The following is a 19,886-nucleotide window of genomic DNA, read 5'->3' as shown; positions in this document are numbered from 1 at the left end:
AAGAAAGAAGAAGAAGAAGAAGAAGAAGAAGAAGAAGAAGAAGAAGAAGAAGAAGAAGAAGAAGAAGAAGAAGAAAAGAAAAAATTTAAACTTTCTATATCATCAACAAATATATTTATTCCCAGGATGAATAATTAGCTATTCCCAAATGAACCAAAACTGAGCAGAGAAAATGGTCACAGGGTGTTGATCTACCAGCAGGGCTGAGCAGGAGCTAAGCACCTCTGAGGCCTGCAGGCTGTGAGTCTCCCTGCCCTCCTGCCTATTCCTAAGGGCACTGGACATCTGTCAAGCCTCCCAGAAGAGGAAGGCATGTGCCTGAATAAGGATGCCCAGAGCCTCAGGTAACTGCATGACAGAATTTCCCCCATATTCTGCAAGCTCCTGCTACATCTCACTGAGTAGAAAGAGCTTAGAGACACAGTGGGAGCTGAGGGTGGCTGCCACTCCAGGGGCTCAGTGTAGGGTAAAACAAGTGGTACTGGGCCTGCCAGACCCTGAAGTGGGGTAGATGGCAACACTTCATGAATGTCTCTCAAATCTTCCCAGTTCCACACAGCCTGGAGAGACCCTGGATATAAGCCTGGCCTCTCTGATAGGAATTCAGCTATCTGTTCCTGATTGCCTGATGGTTCTTGGGCACAGCCACATATCTCAGCTTCTTCATGATGGAGGGCCAGCCCAGCAACTTCTGATCCCACACATACTCTGGGGACAGCACCTTTGTAGGCTTGTGGTACAGCAGGAACTTGTTCAGATGACTCTCATCATGCCACACGGCCTCGATGCCATTGGCCTTGTCCTCCACCATAGCCTGATGGCAGGCCTTGGTGAGACGGTGCACCTCTGCCACTGATCCCCCAAAGAAGCCCCCTGCATAGTAAAAGTCACCCTCGTCCCTGGGAATGTAGGCCCGGGACTTCGGCCGGCGCTCGTAGGTAAAGGACCCTCGGCTGCTTTTGTAGAAGCCAGGATGCAGGGTACCGAAGAGTGCTGAGAGAATCTCCACACCCACGTGGTCTTGAAACTTCATGTCCACATCTGCACACACCAGGTAATCCACCTCCTGCAGAAAGCGCAGCTCAGAGAAGTGGCTGATCATCTCCATCCTGTGCATGGACACATCCTGCCAGCGGGAGTAGTTGCGCACGGTCAGCACCACCAGCTTCCGTCCTGCCCCCAGGGGCACCTGCGGCACCTCGGCAGGACGGTCAGTGAAGACATAGTAGATGACCTTGTGTCCCACCATGAAGTGCTGCTCTGCTGTCTCCAGGAACAGTTTCAGGAACACCACATACCTGTGGAAGATGACAAAGGGGTAAGCAGAGGTTTAACACAGCTAGGTCAAGACTAACCAGGGCAGGGGCCCAGGCTGCAGAAACCATGGCTCCCTGGAGTCTTGAAGCAACAACATCCCCACTTTACAGCTGTACTGAGCAGTCTGCAGGCTGTTCCTCACCTAACACTCCTTTACTTCAGAAGGGTGTAACATCAGCACCACATTTAAGCAAGAAACGCTGAGGTAGAGGCCTGGAAGCTTTTACTCAGGCAGCAGAGTTGAGTCCAGACATGGGGATCCAGGCAGACATCCTGCAGGTATCTCTTGTCTTGGCAGGCCCCCAGCAGGCCACCTCTCGAGGAGTCTGTCACCCTCCCCTCCATCCCAACACATTCCACATCCCACACCCTTGCATTGGCCTGAGCAGAGCCTGGGCACAGGGTCCTACATTCTAAGCTCTGGTGGGCCAAGGTAGATTTTTAAGGGCCTGGGACCTGCACCCCTCCTTTGTGGCACCCTCCAGATCTAACTCAAAAGAGACTTGAAATTGCCTGTGGACAACACTCAGTAACTCTCTCATGTTCCAATGAGTCTTCTTTCCTTAGGGTCTCCACCAAGCAAGAATCAGTCTCACAGAGAAGGCAGGGAAGGGGAAACAGGCACCTTCAAAGGAAGGTCAAGCCTAAGCCAAACTCTCTGGTCCAAGGGCAAAAGACTTCTGTCTTACTTAGGGTTTTTATTTTTGTAAAGAGACGTTATGACCATGGAGATATTTATAAGGAAAAACATTTCATTGAGATGGCAGCTTACAGTTTCAGATGTTCACACCATTATCGTCATGGTGGGGACCATGGCAGAATACAGGTAGACGTGTCTGTTGTCTTTATGCAAAAGTGACCATGCTATTTCCCAGGTAGTTCCCTCAGAGGCCTTCTTCCCACCAAGCACCTACCCACACCTGGAAAGGCATTTGCTCACGTACCCAGCAGCACCCAGACAAGGTAGTGTGTATGTCTTGTTACTGTGAAGTTCTCTGTCCCTAGCACTGCAGACATTCTCAAGGTGCCCAAGATCCCTCCAGCTGAGCCCCAAACCTCTCTCAAGACTGATGGGTATAAAAGCCTCAGTGCTATCCTTGGGTCTCACCCAGCCCTTGCAGGGAGGGATAAAGCCCCTTCCTTCTCATTCGCAGGCTGCACAAAAGCATCTCTCAGCCCTCCACAGCCTTCTACACTGTAATGCCCCTCTGTCCCGCTTCTGCAGGCTTCCACAGGGCAAGTTTCTTGTCTGCGACCTAAAGTCAGCCTGATCCAGGGTCTCAGGGCTTTACAGGTCTGCTGGACTCCAACCAAAAGACTAAAGTGAAAGGTTTGACCCAACCTTTGCTGTCCACCTTGTCCTGCATCTGAGGACACATCTGTTATGGATATCACTCGAACTATGCAAAGATGTGTTCCACTTATTTATGCTGCATTTGTTTAACTATGTAAAAAGGTATTACGTATGTTTCATTGTGCCTGCCTAAGGCACCTGATTGTTCTAATGAAAACCTGAACAACCAATAGCTAGGCAAAAGATGGTTAGGTGGGGCTGCTGGGCAGAGGGAATAAATAGGAGAGAACAAGAGAAGAAGAAAAGGAGAAGGAGGAAGAGGAAAAGAATAAGGAAGAGGAGGAGGAAGAGGAGGAGGAGAAGGAGGAGGGGGAGGAATTAGAAAACAAAACAAGGGAGAAAAAAAGGGACATGCCCAGGGCCGGGCGCCAGGCAGCAGGAAAGTAAGATATACAGAGTCAAAGGGAAAAGGGAAGGAAGATTGGAAAGAAGGAAGGAAGGGGGGAAGTTAGGTAGGAAGGAACAAACGAATGAATGTAGAAAGGTTAAAAAAACAAATCCCCACGGCAAAACGTAGATAAAGAGAAACACATTAAAATGAGAGGTAAGCTAAGTCAAGCATTCAAAACTACTACTACGTCTCCATGTCATGATTTGTGAGCTGGTGGCGGCCTAAGAAGGAAAGCCTGGTACACCATGAGTGGCTGCAGCTCTGCGGACCTTCCATCCCTTGCCACCAGACCAGGGTATAAGTACACACTGAAGTGTGTGTGTGTGCTGGGGGATGAAGATAGCACCTGGCTAGGATCACAGAGTGAGGTACAGCTGACCAGGGGCTCTGTCACGTGTCACAGCTGGATTCATTCACCTCTGAGGCCACTAGAGTTAACCAGGGTGACAGAGTGAACCAGCCCCATGCCCACTTCATATTAAATACAAGAATGGAGCTTGGTATGACTGGCGTCCACCTTGACTATTATATGTGTGTGTGTGCGTGTGTGTGCCTGCCCATTGTATATGTTCATCTTTACTTGCCTGTGTGCCTGTGTGGAGGCCAGAAGTTGACTTTGGGTGTCTTCTTCTGTCATTTCTTTCTGTTCTTTGGACAGGGTCCCTTCTCTGACTCTGAAGCTCAATGTTTGCCTGTGCTGTCCAGAAAGCTGCCCGGATCCACTTGTCTCTCCCCAACAGCCACAGTACTAGGATTACAGGGGTGTGACTCCATGTCCAGCCTTTACATAGGTGTCAGGGATCAAACTCAGGTCCTCACATCCCTGAAGAAAGTACTTTATCCTCTAGCCATCTCTCCAGAACTCTCTGCTTACTTTTTGATGGCAAACACGGTCAGTCCAATGGTGGTGTTCAGAAGCCTGAACTGCTCATTCAGGATGTCGATGTTGAAGGTCCCCTCCCAGATGATGGGAGCCAGCCACGGAGTCAAGACAAGAACATCTTCTCTACTACAAAGGGAGAGAGCCAGAGGCAACATGTGACCAAACACGTCTGCAGGAACCCATCTCAGATTCCACACCCTCATCTTCCCCCAGGGCTGCCACCATCCCTGAGTGAGGACTGGGCCAATCAGCAGCTCTCACTGACTACCCCAACCCCACTCCACCAAGCTCTAGAAGCAACTGAGTTTACTGCCACTGTAACCACCACATCTTTGAAATCTCTGGTGACAGAAACAGGAAACAATGAACAGAAGCCCAGATGAGAAATGAGAGCCAGAAGATGCTCTGGGCTCCAGAATCAGACAACCTTAAGTCTCGGAAATAGTTGATGAAGTGCATGCAAAGAGAATCATAATTGGGTTTTTGGTTTTTCCAGTGCTGGAGACTGACCCAGGATCTCAGGTGTGCTGCTGAACTATTCCCCAGAGCAAGCAAATCGTCCTTCCGTACCTTTGCGACTCCTGCACTACACATGCACTGACTAAATCTACTCACCTGGGTGTTAGCACCTTTGGCTGGGCGTAGACCATCCTGCAATAAGAAAACATCAGAACTCAAGGTGACAAGAAAGTCCCTGGAATGCATGTCAATGGCAGCTGTGTACCAGACACACAGACCTGAACAAGTGGTGGCAACCAAGCCATTGAGCCTGTCCATAATCCTGGGAGCCTAGGATGGACCGAAGTAGGAAGATCACAGTCTTACTTGACACGAGGCAGAAAGAGGAAATCATGATTCCCCTCCCCCACTTAAGGCTGGGAGAGCTGAGAACACTTTAATCACAGGTCTTATGACACTGAACATTTCTATACCGGGTTGATGCTGACCATTTAGCCTGATCCTGCAGCCTGCCATGGTCCTCCCCTGGTTGATGGCACACAGATTCCTGGCTCTCTGTCTTGAACAGAGACCAGTCCCGAAGTCAGTGTAAAGTTCCCTCAAAAGGTCAAGCCCCAAGGGTTATGAGCCACCTCTACTAGTGAGCTGCATGCCCTATGACTGCTTATAAAAAAGATACAGGGCTGGAGAGATGCTCAGCTGTAAGAGGTCAGACTCCTCTTGCAGAGCAGCAGGATTCAGTTCCTAGCACCCACATGGAGACCCACACCAGTCTGAAACTCCAGTTCCAGGGGACCCAAAACCATTTATCACCTATTGGTTACAGGCATGAATGTTGTACACAGACATACATGTAGGCAAAATTTATACACATAAAACACAGCCCTACTGGGGGTCCTGGCACCCATCTTGCCTGTTCTGTGTTGTTCCTCTGAGCAGGACCCCCAGTAGGGCTGGGCAATAGGGAGTCAGTGTTTAATGGACACAGTTTACAAGATGGGATGTTCTGGAGACGGATGGTGGTGATGGCTGCACCGCAGCATGAATGTGCTTACTATGCTGAATGAGTAAACTCACATGCTGTGTGTGCTGCCCTGGGAATGGGGTGAACAGCTGTAAACTCAGCTCTGTACCACAGGAGCCAGGCAGCCAATTTAAAAGTCAAATGACATGCAGTTAGTCAATGCAAAGTCTAGGGCTAGGTGCTCCACTTCGGGTACAGGAAGGGATATCCCAGCTACTCATAACTGCACACACACACACACACACACACACCTCCATCTGCATCCCTCAGTCTAGAGTGGCGAGCACCATGTGAGGGCAGGTTACCTTGACAGGGCTGCAGCTTCCTGGACATCCAGCTTTCTGACATCCACACTGCAAAAGGAGAACACAGGAGACAGATTTCTACCAGGTACACAGAGACTGGAAGAAGGAGTATAGTTCCTGAGGGTACAACTTTGTTCTAGTTATAGAAGGAAAAATAAAACCCTTGCATTCAGCAGGCTGCAGGGAAGGTGTTTTGGGAATGGAAGCTGTCTCAGGCAGGTTCAGGAGGGAGGACGAGGCTGAAGACAGGAAAGATAATAGTGCCCCCCGCAACACTCCCTTTAAAAAGACAGCATGGGGTAATTGAGGGTGCCCCACCTCCAAAATGCACCACTGCACCCAGCACAGTGAACACAGCATGGGGTAATTCAGGGTGCTCCTGAACAGGGGCAGCTGTTCAGGACACAGACCTGAGACCGGCTGGTTGTCCCCACCTCCAAAATGCAGGAGTAGACCCATCTATGTAGAAGTACAAGCAGAGGCACAAGACAGCATGAAGCAGAATGTTCACCCAGTCAGTAACCCTTCACCACACAGACACATATGACACTTATACATGATACACATTTCCATACGCATACGCACATAGGACACACATACATATATGACACATATATCCCACAAACACTCACCTAGTCACAGCTCCCGGGTCTCTCAATTTCTGACTTCTGTGGCTCAGGAACCCATAGCTGTGGGAGGGGTGTGCATAGGGGCAGCTGTTCAGGACACAGACCTGAGACCGGCTGGTTGTCCCCACCTCCAAAATGCACCACTGCACCCAGCACAGTGAACACAGAAGTTCTCAGTGGGGATGCAGGGCCACGTAACAGGACTAAGCATGCCCACCACACTAGAAAAAGAGGTGGCGAGAGGAAGGACCCTGGGCACAAGTCCTGTATGTGAACACCTATAACAGCTGCAGATGCCCCGCCCCCATGCCAGGTACCTATAAACCCAAGACTACACCAGACTGTATTTCCAGACTGTCTACAAAAGCCCCAGTAGACATGGCAGTGACTTTGCTCTGTGAGGTTTCTCAGACCATCTGCATCTAGACAGAAATGCCTCGGAGCCACCAGGCCTGCCTTCCTCTCCTTCCCCAGACCCACCCACATAGCTAGGGTTAAATGACAGGACATCCAGTCCCAAGACCCCTTTTGTGAAATCAAGAGTCTTGCAAGAGATGCTTCACTTTGGGGAGAAGCAAAAGGTGGATGTGTCACTGTGGGAGTGGCCAAAAGCATCCTCATCGCTACCATGGAAACGGGCATGCTCACGTCTCAGGATCCCCATCAGGGACTCAGGAGCTGTTCCTCACCATCCGGGGTTCTTACCCAAAGAAGACCAAGAGGAACACTGTGAGGGGAAGGATTCCGAGGTGAAGCGAGAAGCATTTTGGTTTTCCTGAAAAACAGAAGCAAGAGATCCAGTTACACATGCCGTTTTTAGGCCTGACTTCCCTCCAGGCCTCTCCTGAGATTCAGAGGTCATCCTCATGACCACAGCAACCACTGTGCCCTATCTCAGGCAGCCCAAATCCTTGATGAGCCTCCAGCTTGACTGAGCACTCAGAGGGGAAAGTTGTTTACTTCCTGCTCCTGACTCCAGCTGCTCCCTTGGGCCCTCAAGGTTCCCTAGGGCTCCCATGTCCTCAGGCCACTGAGCACCCCTTCCCTGGGTAAATAGAAATGAACCAAATGAATATCTTGGGGTCACTGCAGCTCCATCAGAGGAGGCTAGGGCAGTTCCTCCTCTGTCCCCTGTAGGCTCACATCCACAGGGCCAGCAGCTGGTCTGTTCTAGGACCCTGGGTTGAAACCCAGGGCTCATGAGTATTGGGTAAGTGTTTCACCACTGACCTATGCCCCTAATAGCTCAGATGACTGTCACGTCTCTAGAAATTTTGTATTCTCATAATCAAGTTCAAATAGACCTAAAAGACATAGATCTAAATAGCCTCAGGTATGTGCTCTGGAGAAGAGCTCAGTGGGGAAAGCTTTTGTCACAGCCACACAAGCATAGGGACCTCAGTTCAGATCCCCAGAGCCTAGGAAAAGCCAGACATCTGGAACCCCAGCACTCCTGTGATGAGATGGGAGGGGGTGGGAGAATCCGGAAGCTCACAGCCAGCTCTGCTGCACACAACGAGGAACAACAAAGAAATCCTGTCTCAAACAAGGTGAAAGGCCCTGTCATTCCCCCACGGCTGTACTCTGTCACTCACAGGCACACCTGCACACACGTGGTGTGTTTTTAAAGGTTTATGTCTAAAAAGCCTTAGTCTCTCTGTCCCAGCCGGTTACTTTCCCCTTTAAACCACCTGATCTGGTACTTTCTTATTTTATTTGCTTATTTAGTTGCACGTGTGTGCACCTGTGCGTGCCTCAGAGCACTAATGGAGGTCAGAGGGCAACTTGCAAAGGTCGGTTCTCTTTCCACACTGTGAGTTCCAAGGATTGAACTCAGGTCAAGTTTGTCTTCCAGCACCTTTACCCACTGAGCCATCCCATTTGTCACTTCTTATGCTTCCTCTCCATGTCTCCACAGCTTCCTGCAAGGGAACAACTGAGATCTAAAACTTCTAGAACCGAAGAGAAACTGACATGCGAACTTTCTTTGTCCTCATTATGTTCTCCTCCGTGTTTTGGTGGTCACAGGTTATAGAGAAATCTAACTGAAGGTAACATTTGCCCAATGTTGAAAGAGTTGCTACTTTTTAGCTTTTTGAAAATAACTTCTTGGGGCTGCAGAGATGGCTCACCAGGTAAGAGCACTGACTGCTCTTCCAGAGAGCTCCCACACGGCAGCTCACAGCCATGATCTACTCCAGTTTCTGACCCCTTCAGGCACCAAGCATACAAGTGATACATAGACACGTGCAGGCAAAACTCTCATATACACAAAAATAAAGAGTTTGAAAAGAGAAAAATACCTGCTGTAATAAAAAAGGGGAAATCGTGACTTTTAATGCAAAAACAGAAAGGAATGTGCACTTTTCTTGTGTTTTCTTGTTTGTTTCATTTTTTTTTTTAATTTTTGTTCTTTTGTTTTGTTTTTCTCTGTTGCTCTGCCTGTCCTGGAAATGTCTATAGACCACACTGGATTCCTCTTCCTCGTGAGTGTAGGTATTAAAGGCATTTGCCATCAACCTCCGGCTACAAAGCTTTTTAAAAGTTTATTTTATAGCTAATAAAATGTGTCCATTTAGAAATTGTTTGATAAACTTTGAACAAGGAACCCCTTGTTGTGGATGTCCCCACATCCCCCTCCTCATCTACACATGTGCCCTCTTGGCTGGCTGTTTACATAGCTCGATGCTGTCAATAGTTACCACAGGGTCATGTGAACATTCTTCATTCTTTCTTGTTGCTTTTTAAAAATGCCCAAATAGTCCCAGCCATTTAAGAAAATAATTTTTTTTCCCATCACGTCATTCTAGCAGTCATCAAAAACCACGAGGTGGGAGCTGGAGAGGTGGCTCAGGAATCAAACACACTTGCTGCACTATCATGAGGGTCTGAGCTGGGATCCCAGTAAGCAGGTAGCATGACAGGCATCCCACGAATGACAGCCCGCAACCTCAACTCCAAGTGTGTGTGCGGTGGTGGGGGATGATCAAAGGGGTCTGTTGGCTTCCAGCCTGCCTAAGAAAACTGAGCTTCGGTTTCAGAGAGAGACCCTACCTCAAAGGAATAGGTAAAGTGTGATAAAGGAGGCCAAGCAGCGCCCTCTCCTGGTCTCTTTATGCACACAACATGTTTTAAAAACCACTAACTGAAAATCACAGATGGTAGGGGCTCAGGAAGTCCCATCCTAGCTAAAGACTACTGGTAACTCTCAGCTACTAGGGAGAGAAGAGTCCATTTTCTTCAGGAAGGCAGCCTCTTGACTCCTCATGCGCCAGGAGATGACCCCACACCCAAGCACATGCAGGTGGCATCAAGTGGATGCAGTGAGTTATTTGAAAAGTCACACGAAGTTATGGGGAAAATGTATGTGAGGGAACAGAGGAGGAGATGGAGGGGAGGGATACAGGGTAGGTTTGATCAAAACCTATCTATGCATGTATGAAATTCTCAGTCAATAAAAAATAAATCCTAAAAAGGAAAAAAATATTTTAAAGCCAGCTGGAAAGACGACTCAGCAGTTCAGAGGATCAGAGTGCCTGCTGATACTGTTAAGATTCAGGCATTATGCTGACCCCTGTCACCTGGCAAGATAAATCCAGGTAGTACCCTGGCCAGCCTAGGATCCGACTTAGTCTGTATGCAGGTGTGAAAACCCTTTTCAGAGAAAAGCTCCACCCAGTTTCGCTCTCCAGCACCTAGCCATTATTTTAAATCCTTTTAATTTCTTTTTTTTTTAATTTTTACCTCATTTTAAGTTGTTTGGTTCTGTTGGGGGGGTTGTCTGCCTGTTTTTGTGGGTGGGTGGGTATTACTGCCATGTGTTTCTGTGAACGACATGCGTGCCGATTCCCTGAAGACCACAAGAGGACATCGGATCCTCTAGAATTGGACTTGAAAACTGATAAAATACAAAAAGGGATATGTAGTAGTTTGAATGTAACCGACTCCCATGTGCTCCGAGAGAGTGACACCATTAGAAGGTGTGGCTTTCCTGGAGTAGGTACGGTTTTACTGGAAGAAGTGTATCGCTATGGGAATGGACTTTGAGGTCTCCTATATCAAGTCCATCACCAATTCTTGTTGCCTGTGGGTCAAGAGGTCAAACCATTCAGCTGCTTTTCAGCCACCTTGTGCACCTGCAAGTCACCATGTCACGCCACGATGATAATGGACTAAACCTCTGAAAATGCAATCCACCCCAATTAAATGGTTCCCATTATAAGAGCTGCCGTGTTTAAGGTGTTTCTGCACAGCAATAAAAATGCTAACAATGACAGGATATCTTAACTTCCTTAAAAAGATAAAAAATAAAAAAATAAAAAGTTTGCCAGGCATACTAAGAAATAACAATGCTGCTCAGCATTTCTTGCTTTTAGGGAAGCACAAATCAAAACAACAGTAACAGCTGGATCTCTTTGACTTGCAGACTAGCCAGGGCTATGGTGTTGTTTTAAGCATTACCGAGCATCAATCACTACCTGTACCAAGTACTGCTTCTGCCAAAAACATATGTAAACCTTAAATGGCCATCTAAGCAAGATTCTGTTGTTTTAATTGACACAAACTCATTTAAATTATACTTCCTACTCAAATTCCCCCTTCTCAGATATCTGATGACATTGATGGCAACTGTAGCTTTAACAACAACAAACACCCAGCTGCCTGATCAGCCCATTTCATGTGTACAGTTGACCTTGCTGGCAGGCTTCACACTAACAAATATTTGGAGTTTCTAAAGGTTTTAGGAAACAGACAAGTAAGTTATATAGGTCAAGGAAAAATAAATGATACAAGCTATGCAGTTCTAAGAAAGCAATTTAATATTTATAAATAGAATAAGTCTTAAGTTAGGAAAATCCAAGAATATATGTTAAGGTCTGAAGACGTGAAAGTTTTGGAATTAATTTATGGGTCAGAGGAAGTGATTTAAAGGTACATGAAAAGTTATTTCGGACTTATTTCCTTCTCTCTGTGCTATTGGCATGGTTCCTCTTACCCATCTCCTTCATCCATTGTCAAAACACACAACCAGTCCTCCAGACGTCTCCTTGACTTGTTCCTTTCAGAGCTTCTCTCCTTGGTTCCCTCATATGCTATTCCCTTGCGAGGAAAGAATGTCCTCTCCAGAATTTAAATAAAGTTTGCCTTTTACCCCAACAACTGCTCCCGGGACACCCCTGCATCAGCCCTCTTCATTTCCTTAGCCTCTCTTTGCACACTCTCCCATTCTCCAAACCCCCAAACCTTCTTATTCTCCGCCCGATTCTTCAGTCAACCCCACTGTATGAGATACTACCTGTCCTTCCCTTGATGTACACTATAAACCTCTCTCTATTATACTCAAAGATCCTTCTGCCTACTTCTCCAAACTCTAATGCCACCTACCCTTAAACAGCCCCTGCCTAGATCTCAAACCCATCATTTCTATGACACAACTCCTCACCCTAAAATATTCCTATTTTAGCACTCAAATGTATACCCAAGAGAATTTTTTCTTAATTTCTCTAATTTAGCTCTGCTCTTAGTTTATCTGTCCCAATAGATTATAAATCATCTACAGACCACTCAGGCAACTCAAGTGACTGCCCAGCTATTTCCTCAAAATCGACATCCTGGTGCAGCCTCACCAGACTATACTTCCCTGGCCTCAGACAGTCCCACATAGCCTGGACATTGACTTACAGTGCCTGCTCTTCCTGGCCGTGAGACCAACAACCCAGCTTCCTTGGGTCCCCTAAAGACAATGCACAAACGTCAGCAGGAAGCAACCAGAGAGAATGAGGCCCACTTCCCCAACACCCAGCAATAAAACAAATAGGAGGGAATGAAGGGGCTCTAGTCAGCCTGAGCACGGCAAACAGGACTCTAGCAGACCCTGCCCTTCTCTGCCTTGATAAAAACCATTAGATTCTTTCCTAAAGCTAATCCTCAAGGTCTATTCCCTTATTTGGACATTTCCTCCACCATAAGTCCAGCAATCAAAAGCCCCCTTTGGCTCAACTAATTAACATGCACAGTTAAAACTAAACACCTCATCCTAACATGGCGTTTCTCATTTTACCTTTAGAAACCCCACTTGTCTATCGGCCACATCTGTCTCCTCTCTATCTAGAGGCAGTCAATCCTTTGTCCCTCTGGAACAAATACTCCTTCCCTCTCTCCCTTACCCATTCCATTTATTCTCCCTCCTCCTCTATCTCCTATCTTTGCCCCTATTCCCTGCCATTTGTCCCTTAGGAACAAATAAATCTCCTTTGTGCTGAAAACTTAGTCTTAGGGGCTATGAGCCCATACAGATCCCTTCAGAGGGAACCTAGGGTAACCCAGGTAGTGGTAAATTTCTGTCTTTTTAATTGATACATAGTCAGTTTGGATTATACTTCCGGTCCTTCTCAGATCAATAGTGGTATTTAAGATCAACTGGACCTTTCTAAGTTTGGCGGCAACAAGTACACAGCTCCTTCTTAAGGCTGCAGATGCCTTGTCTGTTCACTTCATAGGTAAAATTGGGCCTCAGTTCTTTTTAGAGGTACTAGGTCTTCAGTTGAGAAACACACACACACAGTTTATCTGCTGACAAACTTCACTAAAAGACAAACTCACAAAACAGGTTTCAACGGAGTGTTTACATTATTCCTTTATTTAAAGGAATTGCTTTATAATGACTTCGCTCAGTAATCAACCACCTGTGTCTCTTAGTAAATGATTGAATAGACGGAAAAGGTTAAAAGTTTATGTTTGAGGGTCTAAGAAAATGTTTTAAGGGGTGTAAACCCAAGACATTAAGGTCTCAAGAGGTAAAAGGTTAACTAAGTTACGGGGGTCTAAGAAAGTGATTTAAAATGTGTCAATATAAAGGTCTAAATGAGTGATTTAAAGTATGTGAATAAAGTTTCAGACTTCTTGCCTTCTCACTATATTATTGTTATATTAAGACTCCAAAGATGCAGAGTTTTAACATTAATCACTGGAGTTATGATAAGTTTACTCAATCCTGGTAACACACTGACTGCTATTATCACAGTCACAAGATCAAAAGATTAAATTTCCTTTTGTTGTCTGCTAAGTATAGACATAAAAGTGCTCCTCGCCATGCTGAGAACATCTCTGTCCAATCTATACATCCATTCCCCTTGGACAGAGAAGAGAATATTAATTCTTTTAGCCCAGACTCATTTCTTTGAGTTCCCAGGCTTTTACTATGACTCAAAACATGAGTCTAGTGCTCTCTCTACAGTGTGGATTTCAGTACAGATTGCAAATAGTGCTAATACTAATATATCTAAAACTGTTATCTCTTTTTGTAAACTTAAGAAATTCATGTAAGCTTACAGGAAGCCACCTGAGGCTTCAGGCTCCTCCTCTCACTGGTCACATATGGACCCCAAATAAGTCCTCCTGTTAATCAACAGCCCCATCTCCATATTCCTGAGGATGGGATGTCCCCTTTCCCTGGTCTTTAGATTCTTCCCCTTCCCTCAGTTACCATGACCACAGGCCTAAAAGTTTCAAATATACAGCCAAGATTTAAAAAAAAAAAAAAAAATCCCCTAAGCTCCTTACTTTCCCTTCTCTCTCTAGTCTGTGTCTATCAAAGCAGATTTCCAATCAAGTGAAGACTGAAAACTACTACACATGAGGCAGCCTTAGGTGCCTCACCAGCCGGGCGGTGGTGGCGCACGCCTTTAATCCCAGCACTTGGGAGGCAGAGGCAGGTGGATCTCTGTGAGTTCGAGACCAGCCTGGTCTACAAGAGCTAGTTCCAGGACAGGTTCCAAAACCACAGAGAAACCCTGTCTCAAAAAAAAAAAAAAAAAAAGAAAGAAAAAGAAAAGAAATTTTCTACCAGTCTAAGCCACCGCAGCAGACACTTCACCAGCTCCCCCCACCCCCCCACCCCTGTGGTCTCTTAGAACCTGGGCAGCAAGCAAAACAGGTTTCACCCCAGCCTGCAGTCCTCTCTTCTTTCCTGTCCTTTGAGCATCATTCCAGCCTTCCTGCCACCCTCAACCCCAGCAAGGCCCCAATTTCAGCTCAGGAGCACTTAGAGAAGAGATGATGTTACCCCCACAGCATCAACAAAAGCCTAGAATAGGTCCTGTGGATAAGCTAGACAAATGGCTAACTGAGGTGTTTATTAACACATCAAAGCAGACTCTGGCCTCCAGTCTCTCCCAGCAAGTACCTATTGGAGAGTCCAGGCTGCTCTCAGCACTTCTCAGCTCCACCCCTACCCTAAACCTCTCCAGCCCCTGAGCTTGAATTCCCTTCCCCCAGCTTCTCTTTCCCACACAATTCAGCACTCCCCACTCTCTTGGTTCTTCTTTCTTGCTCCACTTCTGGATCTCTCTTTGTCCATTTTCCCGCTCTCCTATCTCTCTTCTCTTCCTCTCTCACTCTCCCCATTGCTCTTTCTTCTCATGACCTGGTCTAGTCTACTGGCCCTGTTTAGTCTGGACTCTTATGGGTGCCTCTGGCTGAATTCTTCTCCATATCTACACTAAGAACTTGCACCTCAGCCATGCCTAGGACTAGTCATGTCCTCATCCTCATTCACTACCTATAGGTATTCTGGCACAATTGACTCTTGCCCTTGGCATCATAGAATGGACAAATTTAGCATCTCAAAATGTTACTGCTTACATTAACTTAATTTCATATCTCATAGAAAAGGGACGAAAATGACCAATTCTTTTATGGAAACCCAGGTTTTATTCTCTCTCTCTCTCTCTCTCTCTCTCTCTCTCTCTCTCTCTCTCTCTCTCTCCCCTTCCTCCCTTCCCATTCCCTTCCCTTCCCCCAGTAAAACTCCTCACATAAGCTCTGCCTGCCTCTTTGTCCCTTTTCCCCTCCCTGCCTGGTCGACCACACTTCCTCCCCCTTACCCTGACCTTTTCTGATAAACTCCCACGTGGGTTGTTGAGCTCTGTGGTTAATTCCTAACTGCCACAGTTCCAGCCTTCCAACAACCTTTCATATAGTGATACTCACCAGGGTCCCTCTGTGTTTCCTCCTGGCCATGGGTAGGTGGCTTAAGGCATGTGGGGCCCTGACCATGGACTGGACTGACAACCCATGTTCCAATTACCCCTCTGCTGGGATACTCCACACAATATCTGCTGCGACTGGTAAATTCCCCTACCCCCAGTTGGCATAAACATTTCCTTGAACCCATGGGAGTGGCTGTTGAATATCTAGCACCCTCCCGATATTCCTGGGAGTGGGGTCACACCTGTGGGGGGGGGGGGCAGCCATGATAAGCTAAGTATGGGCAGGTTACCCAAAGGAAGTTCTTTGCCTCCAACCATTATCCCCTGCCAGAATAGGACGCTCCATCCATAAAATTAATAGAGGCCTGAGTCTCAGTAGTTTACCCTGAGGCAATACCTGGTTGCAAGAGGAAACACAAGCTGAGATTACCGGACCTCTCCACCCAAGAACAGACCATCCAAAGGAAATGTCTAGCATTCCAACCACTGTAGATAGGACCACCTGCCAGAACACACTCACCAGGACACGCCTAGACAAATGTCAACCAATCAGAGGTCCTAAAACCTCAGAAACCCCTCACCCCCAACTTTACTACTATAAAAAACCCAATTCTAACTTAGCTCCAGGCTCTCCTTTTATTCCAATACGTTGGACATGCGGAGAGACTGAGTTTGCAAACTTGATTAAAATAAAGGCTCTTTGCTTTTACATACAGGACTCGGTCTCCTTTTTGGCTTTTGTGGGACTTCGTGGATTTGGGCATAACAACACCCAGCCACTTTCTTCAAGGCTATGGATGGTCCATTTCATCAAAAGTCACCTCTAGCATACTTCCTTCAAGTGAGGCTTTTGGGCATAGTGCCTTAGCATTGCCCTCACTGAGTGATGGCTTCACTTGTTGGATCTACGGGTCCTTTCAGGGTATGGTCACCTTCTTGGCCTTGTGCCTTTGGAGTATACATCCCCTCGGTCCCTATAACTTCGTTGACTAATAAAATTGATGGCCTGAGACAATAGCACTGATCCTTACTTGCAAAAAAAAAAAAAAAAAAAAAAAAAAAGCTTTTGGATCTTCCTGCCACACTCATGGGAAACAAAGCTGTGAAAGTATAAGCCTATCCGCCCCTCTGGGATGCCTTTCAGAAAACTTAAAACCTTTCCACTTAATGCCATGTATAAAGGCCCCTAAACTCACTCGCCTCTGTACTAAGAAATGGCCCAAATATCCCCTAAGATAACTCAAATTGGCTGCCTTATGGCTCCTTAGATTCCGAAATTTAAGGGATCTGTCCAAACTTGCAAACAGAAGGAGTTACCATATGCTCAGGCATTCTTCTGTCTCAGTGCAAAACGTCATCTCTATCTTTTCCATCTCATTTTTTTTCTAGATATGAACCTGAGCCAGAGGAAACGCCTACTACTTTAGATCCTACATCCTGCTAATGAATGCCCACTGTTTCATCCTCAACATCCAACTGCCCCCCAGCTCCTTCTCCCTCTCCAGCACCAGGCCACTCTTGGCACCCAACACTTGCACCGTCCTTCAGCCACCATTACCTGTTCTCATGCTGCTATGAGCCCCTGCTTGAGTCAACCAAGTCAGGTCCAGTTCTCCCCTGGTGAGAAGTATCCGGGGTGGATGGACTGGTTAAAGTTCATGTCGCCTTCTCACTAGCATAACTCTCTCAAATAGAAAAGAAACTGGGATCTTATACCTCTAACTCTACCACTTTTATAAAGGAATTCCAATATGCCACCCAGTCTTATGATCTCACCTTTCTATATATATGTATATGATTTTAACTAACAAACTACTACCTGAGGAACACAGGTGAGTTTAGGAGTAGGCTAGAGCCCACGCACATGAAGTTCATCAGACTAATGCAGCTCATCCAGTTAGGGCAGAGGCTGTCACAGATTGTAACCCCCATTGGGACTATAATACCCCAGGAGAGTACTTTAGCTAGAAATCAGTTTACAACCTGCCTCCTGGAAGGACTTTGTGAGGCTGCCCTCGACCCAGTAAAAGATGAAAAACTTCAGGAAATAGTTCAGGACAGACAGGAAAATCCATCTCAGTTCCTAGAACACCTTACAAAGGCCCTCTTAAAGTATACTAACTTAGACCCTAAAACCCAGAGACCAGACAACCACTTATGACTTATTTTTTCCAGAGTTTCTCTGACATTAGGACTAAGCTTGGGCATCTGGAGAGAGAGGACCCCTTACCCTACAGGCAGAGGTTTTAGCATTGGCCTTTAAGGTGTACCATGAGAGGGATGAGTAGGCCCACAACATAAATACCAGATGCTGGCCAAGTCCATCTGACCTGGCTCAGAGTCTGCCCAGGATCCCTTGCCCTCTGGGGCTCAAAGATCTCCTGGTCCTTGTTTCAAATGTGATCAAAATGGGCACTGAGCTTGGGCTTTCCCTAATACCTGTGGGCCATGTAGACCATATCCAAAGTGCCAGCAAGAGGGACACTGGTCAGCGAACTATCTCCATGCACTTTGTGGCATGGAGACATTAAACACAGACCACGCTCCAGTTGACTTCTTAGACATGACCATGGATGACTGAGAAGGCCCAGGCTCTCTTGACCTGACCACCACTGTCATCTCCAATAGGGAACCCCGGGTGGACATCATGGTATCAGGGTGATCCATCTCCTTTCTTTTGGACACTGGTGCCACATACTTGGTCATGAGAGAGTTTTGGGGACCCACCTCTCCTCGTCTCCCTATAGTTGGGGTAAGGGGAAAGCCTTATCTACCTCATCAGACCCCACCACTCAATTGCATTTTCGGGGGTATTCCTCTCACTCCTTCATTTTGGGTAGTGCCAACCTGTCCTGTGTTCTTCCTAAGAAGGAATCTTTTAGCAAAAGTAGGAGCTTTTATCTCATTTGATCCCACCTTCACCTGACCCCAGATTTGCCCAGCAACTCCTCTCCTTCTCCTCTTAGCCACCCATCCTACTGGTTCTAACCTATCATCTCCTTTGATAGCCTCTCAGGTGGACCCAGAGTCTGGGACACACAAAACCCTTCTGTTGCTAAACACCATTCCCTCATTGTCATTCAATTGAACCCCTACTTTATCATCTCCCCTCCCTACTGGGGACACCCTACGTGACCATGTACCAACCCTTGTCCATCTCAAGTCAACACTGGAGATCAGGTCCTTCTCTCTCCTCCAGATCAACGCCCCTCACCACTTTCCCCTAAATGATAGGTAACTCCAACAGCTGCTAAGCTTGAAGCCCTCCCTCCTGGATTCATTTATCTCATCTCAAACCCTTTACTCCTCCACCCCCAGCTCATCCTCCTCCATACACAGTAACCCCAACAGCACCCGGTTCCCTTAAGCTTTGGAGGACACCAAATTCAGAAGAATGAGTCTTCACCTCACAATTGTACTCTGTTGGATTGGGAACTCCAGACGCTCTCCTTCCTCCCCGTTCCTCCCCCGAGGCTGATCCATGTTCTCCTGTTTCTAATAATTACACCCTGCTTCATTAACCTGCCCTCCATGTACCCCCAATGACCCATTCAAAACTCCTAATCAAATCAATTCGCTGTTGTTACAGGACTCCCAGTTGTTAGCCACAGAGCTGGAGTCACAAAGACCGTCAAGTTGCTTGGGTACCCTCCAAAATCAATCACCTGTCTCTCCTGAAGGTTAAGGTGATGCCATAATATGGGGAAAGGAACAGGTACTTTAAGGTTTACTTATATAAAGATAAAAGCTAAAGGTCGACTTGGATTCACTTCGAACAGGTCAGACATGCCCTTCCCTCAATTGCCAGGACCTAACAAAAATTTTTTTTCTTCCTAAATTTAACTTTATCTTCTGCTGACAGCATCTCGCCAGATCCAAGAAATATCGGAGGTTCCACATAGCCTAGGAAAGCAGTGAAATGACCATCTACCAACAGCCCAGCTCTTTCAGGGCCCCCAAAATGCCCGCTAAGTCAGCTGCAAGCTGTCTTGAAAATTCAGCGCTGTCCCATCTGCTAGCCCCTTTAATTTCCCCACCTTTTTAAAATAAGAAAAAGATGGAAATGTTAGGATTCCAGCATTATTCTGACCCTGGTCCACCGGCATTCATACAAACACCTAGCCAGCCCACGGGCCCTACAACCATTTGTGGCTACGTCATGCGTTGCCTGACTGTGCATGACTCTGTACGCATGAGCGAGCTTTCCCTTTTAAGTAAGTTCTGCCCACTCCTGGTCTCTCTTTCTCACTGTTCCTCTGAAAGGGCAGACAGGACTTTTCCTGCTTCTTTTCTCTCTCTCTCTCTCTCTCTCTCTCTCTCTCTCTCTCTCTCTCTGTCTATCTATTTTCTCCTCTCTCCCTTTTCCCATTCCCTTCCCTTTCCCCAACAAAACTCCTCACATCAGCTCTGCCTGCGCATTTGTCCCTTTTCCACTCCTGGCCCGGCCGACCACACTTTCTCCCCCTTACCCTGTTTCTAATGAACCCCTATGTGGGTTTGTTGAGCTCTGTGGTTGATTCATCACGCCACAGCT

General features: G+C 46.8%; 1 protein-coding gene across 1 annotated transcript in view; it reads right to left on the bottom strand.

Annotated features, from left to right (window-relative positions):
* Window positions 1-457: 457 nt before the first annotated feature.
* Window positions 458-19,886, bottom strand: part of LOC130864362 (histo-blood group ABO system transferase-like) — a 45,015-nt gene continuing 25,586 nt past the window's right edge. The window contains exons 7-11 of the mRNA XM_057754619.1: window positions 7,068-7,137; window positions 6,366-6,422; window positions 4,561-4,596; window positions 3,937-4,071; window positions 458-1,298 (exon numbers count right to left, since the gene is read on the bottom strand). Coding sequence (XP_057610602.1) covers window positions 608-1,298; window positions 3,937-4,071; window positions 4,561-4,596; window positions 6,366-6,422; window positions 7,068-7,137 — 989 coding nt within the window. The 3' untranslated portion in view covers window positions 458-607. The remainder of the gene's footprint in view (window positions 1,299-3,936; window positions 4,072-4,560; window positions 4,597-6,365; window positions 6,423-7,067; window positions 7,138-19,886) is intronic.

This window comes from Chionomys nivalis, chromosome 22 (genome assembly GCF_950005125.1).
Source record: "Chionomys nivalis chromosome 22, mChiNiv1.1, whole genome shotgun sequence".
NCBI classification, from domain to species: domain Eukaryota; kingdom Metazoa; phylum Chordata; class Mammalia; order Rodentia; family Cricetidae; genus Chionomys; species Chionomys nivalis.
This window is presented reverse-complemented; position numbering and strand designations above follow the sequence as displayed.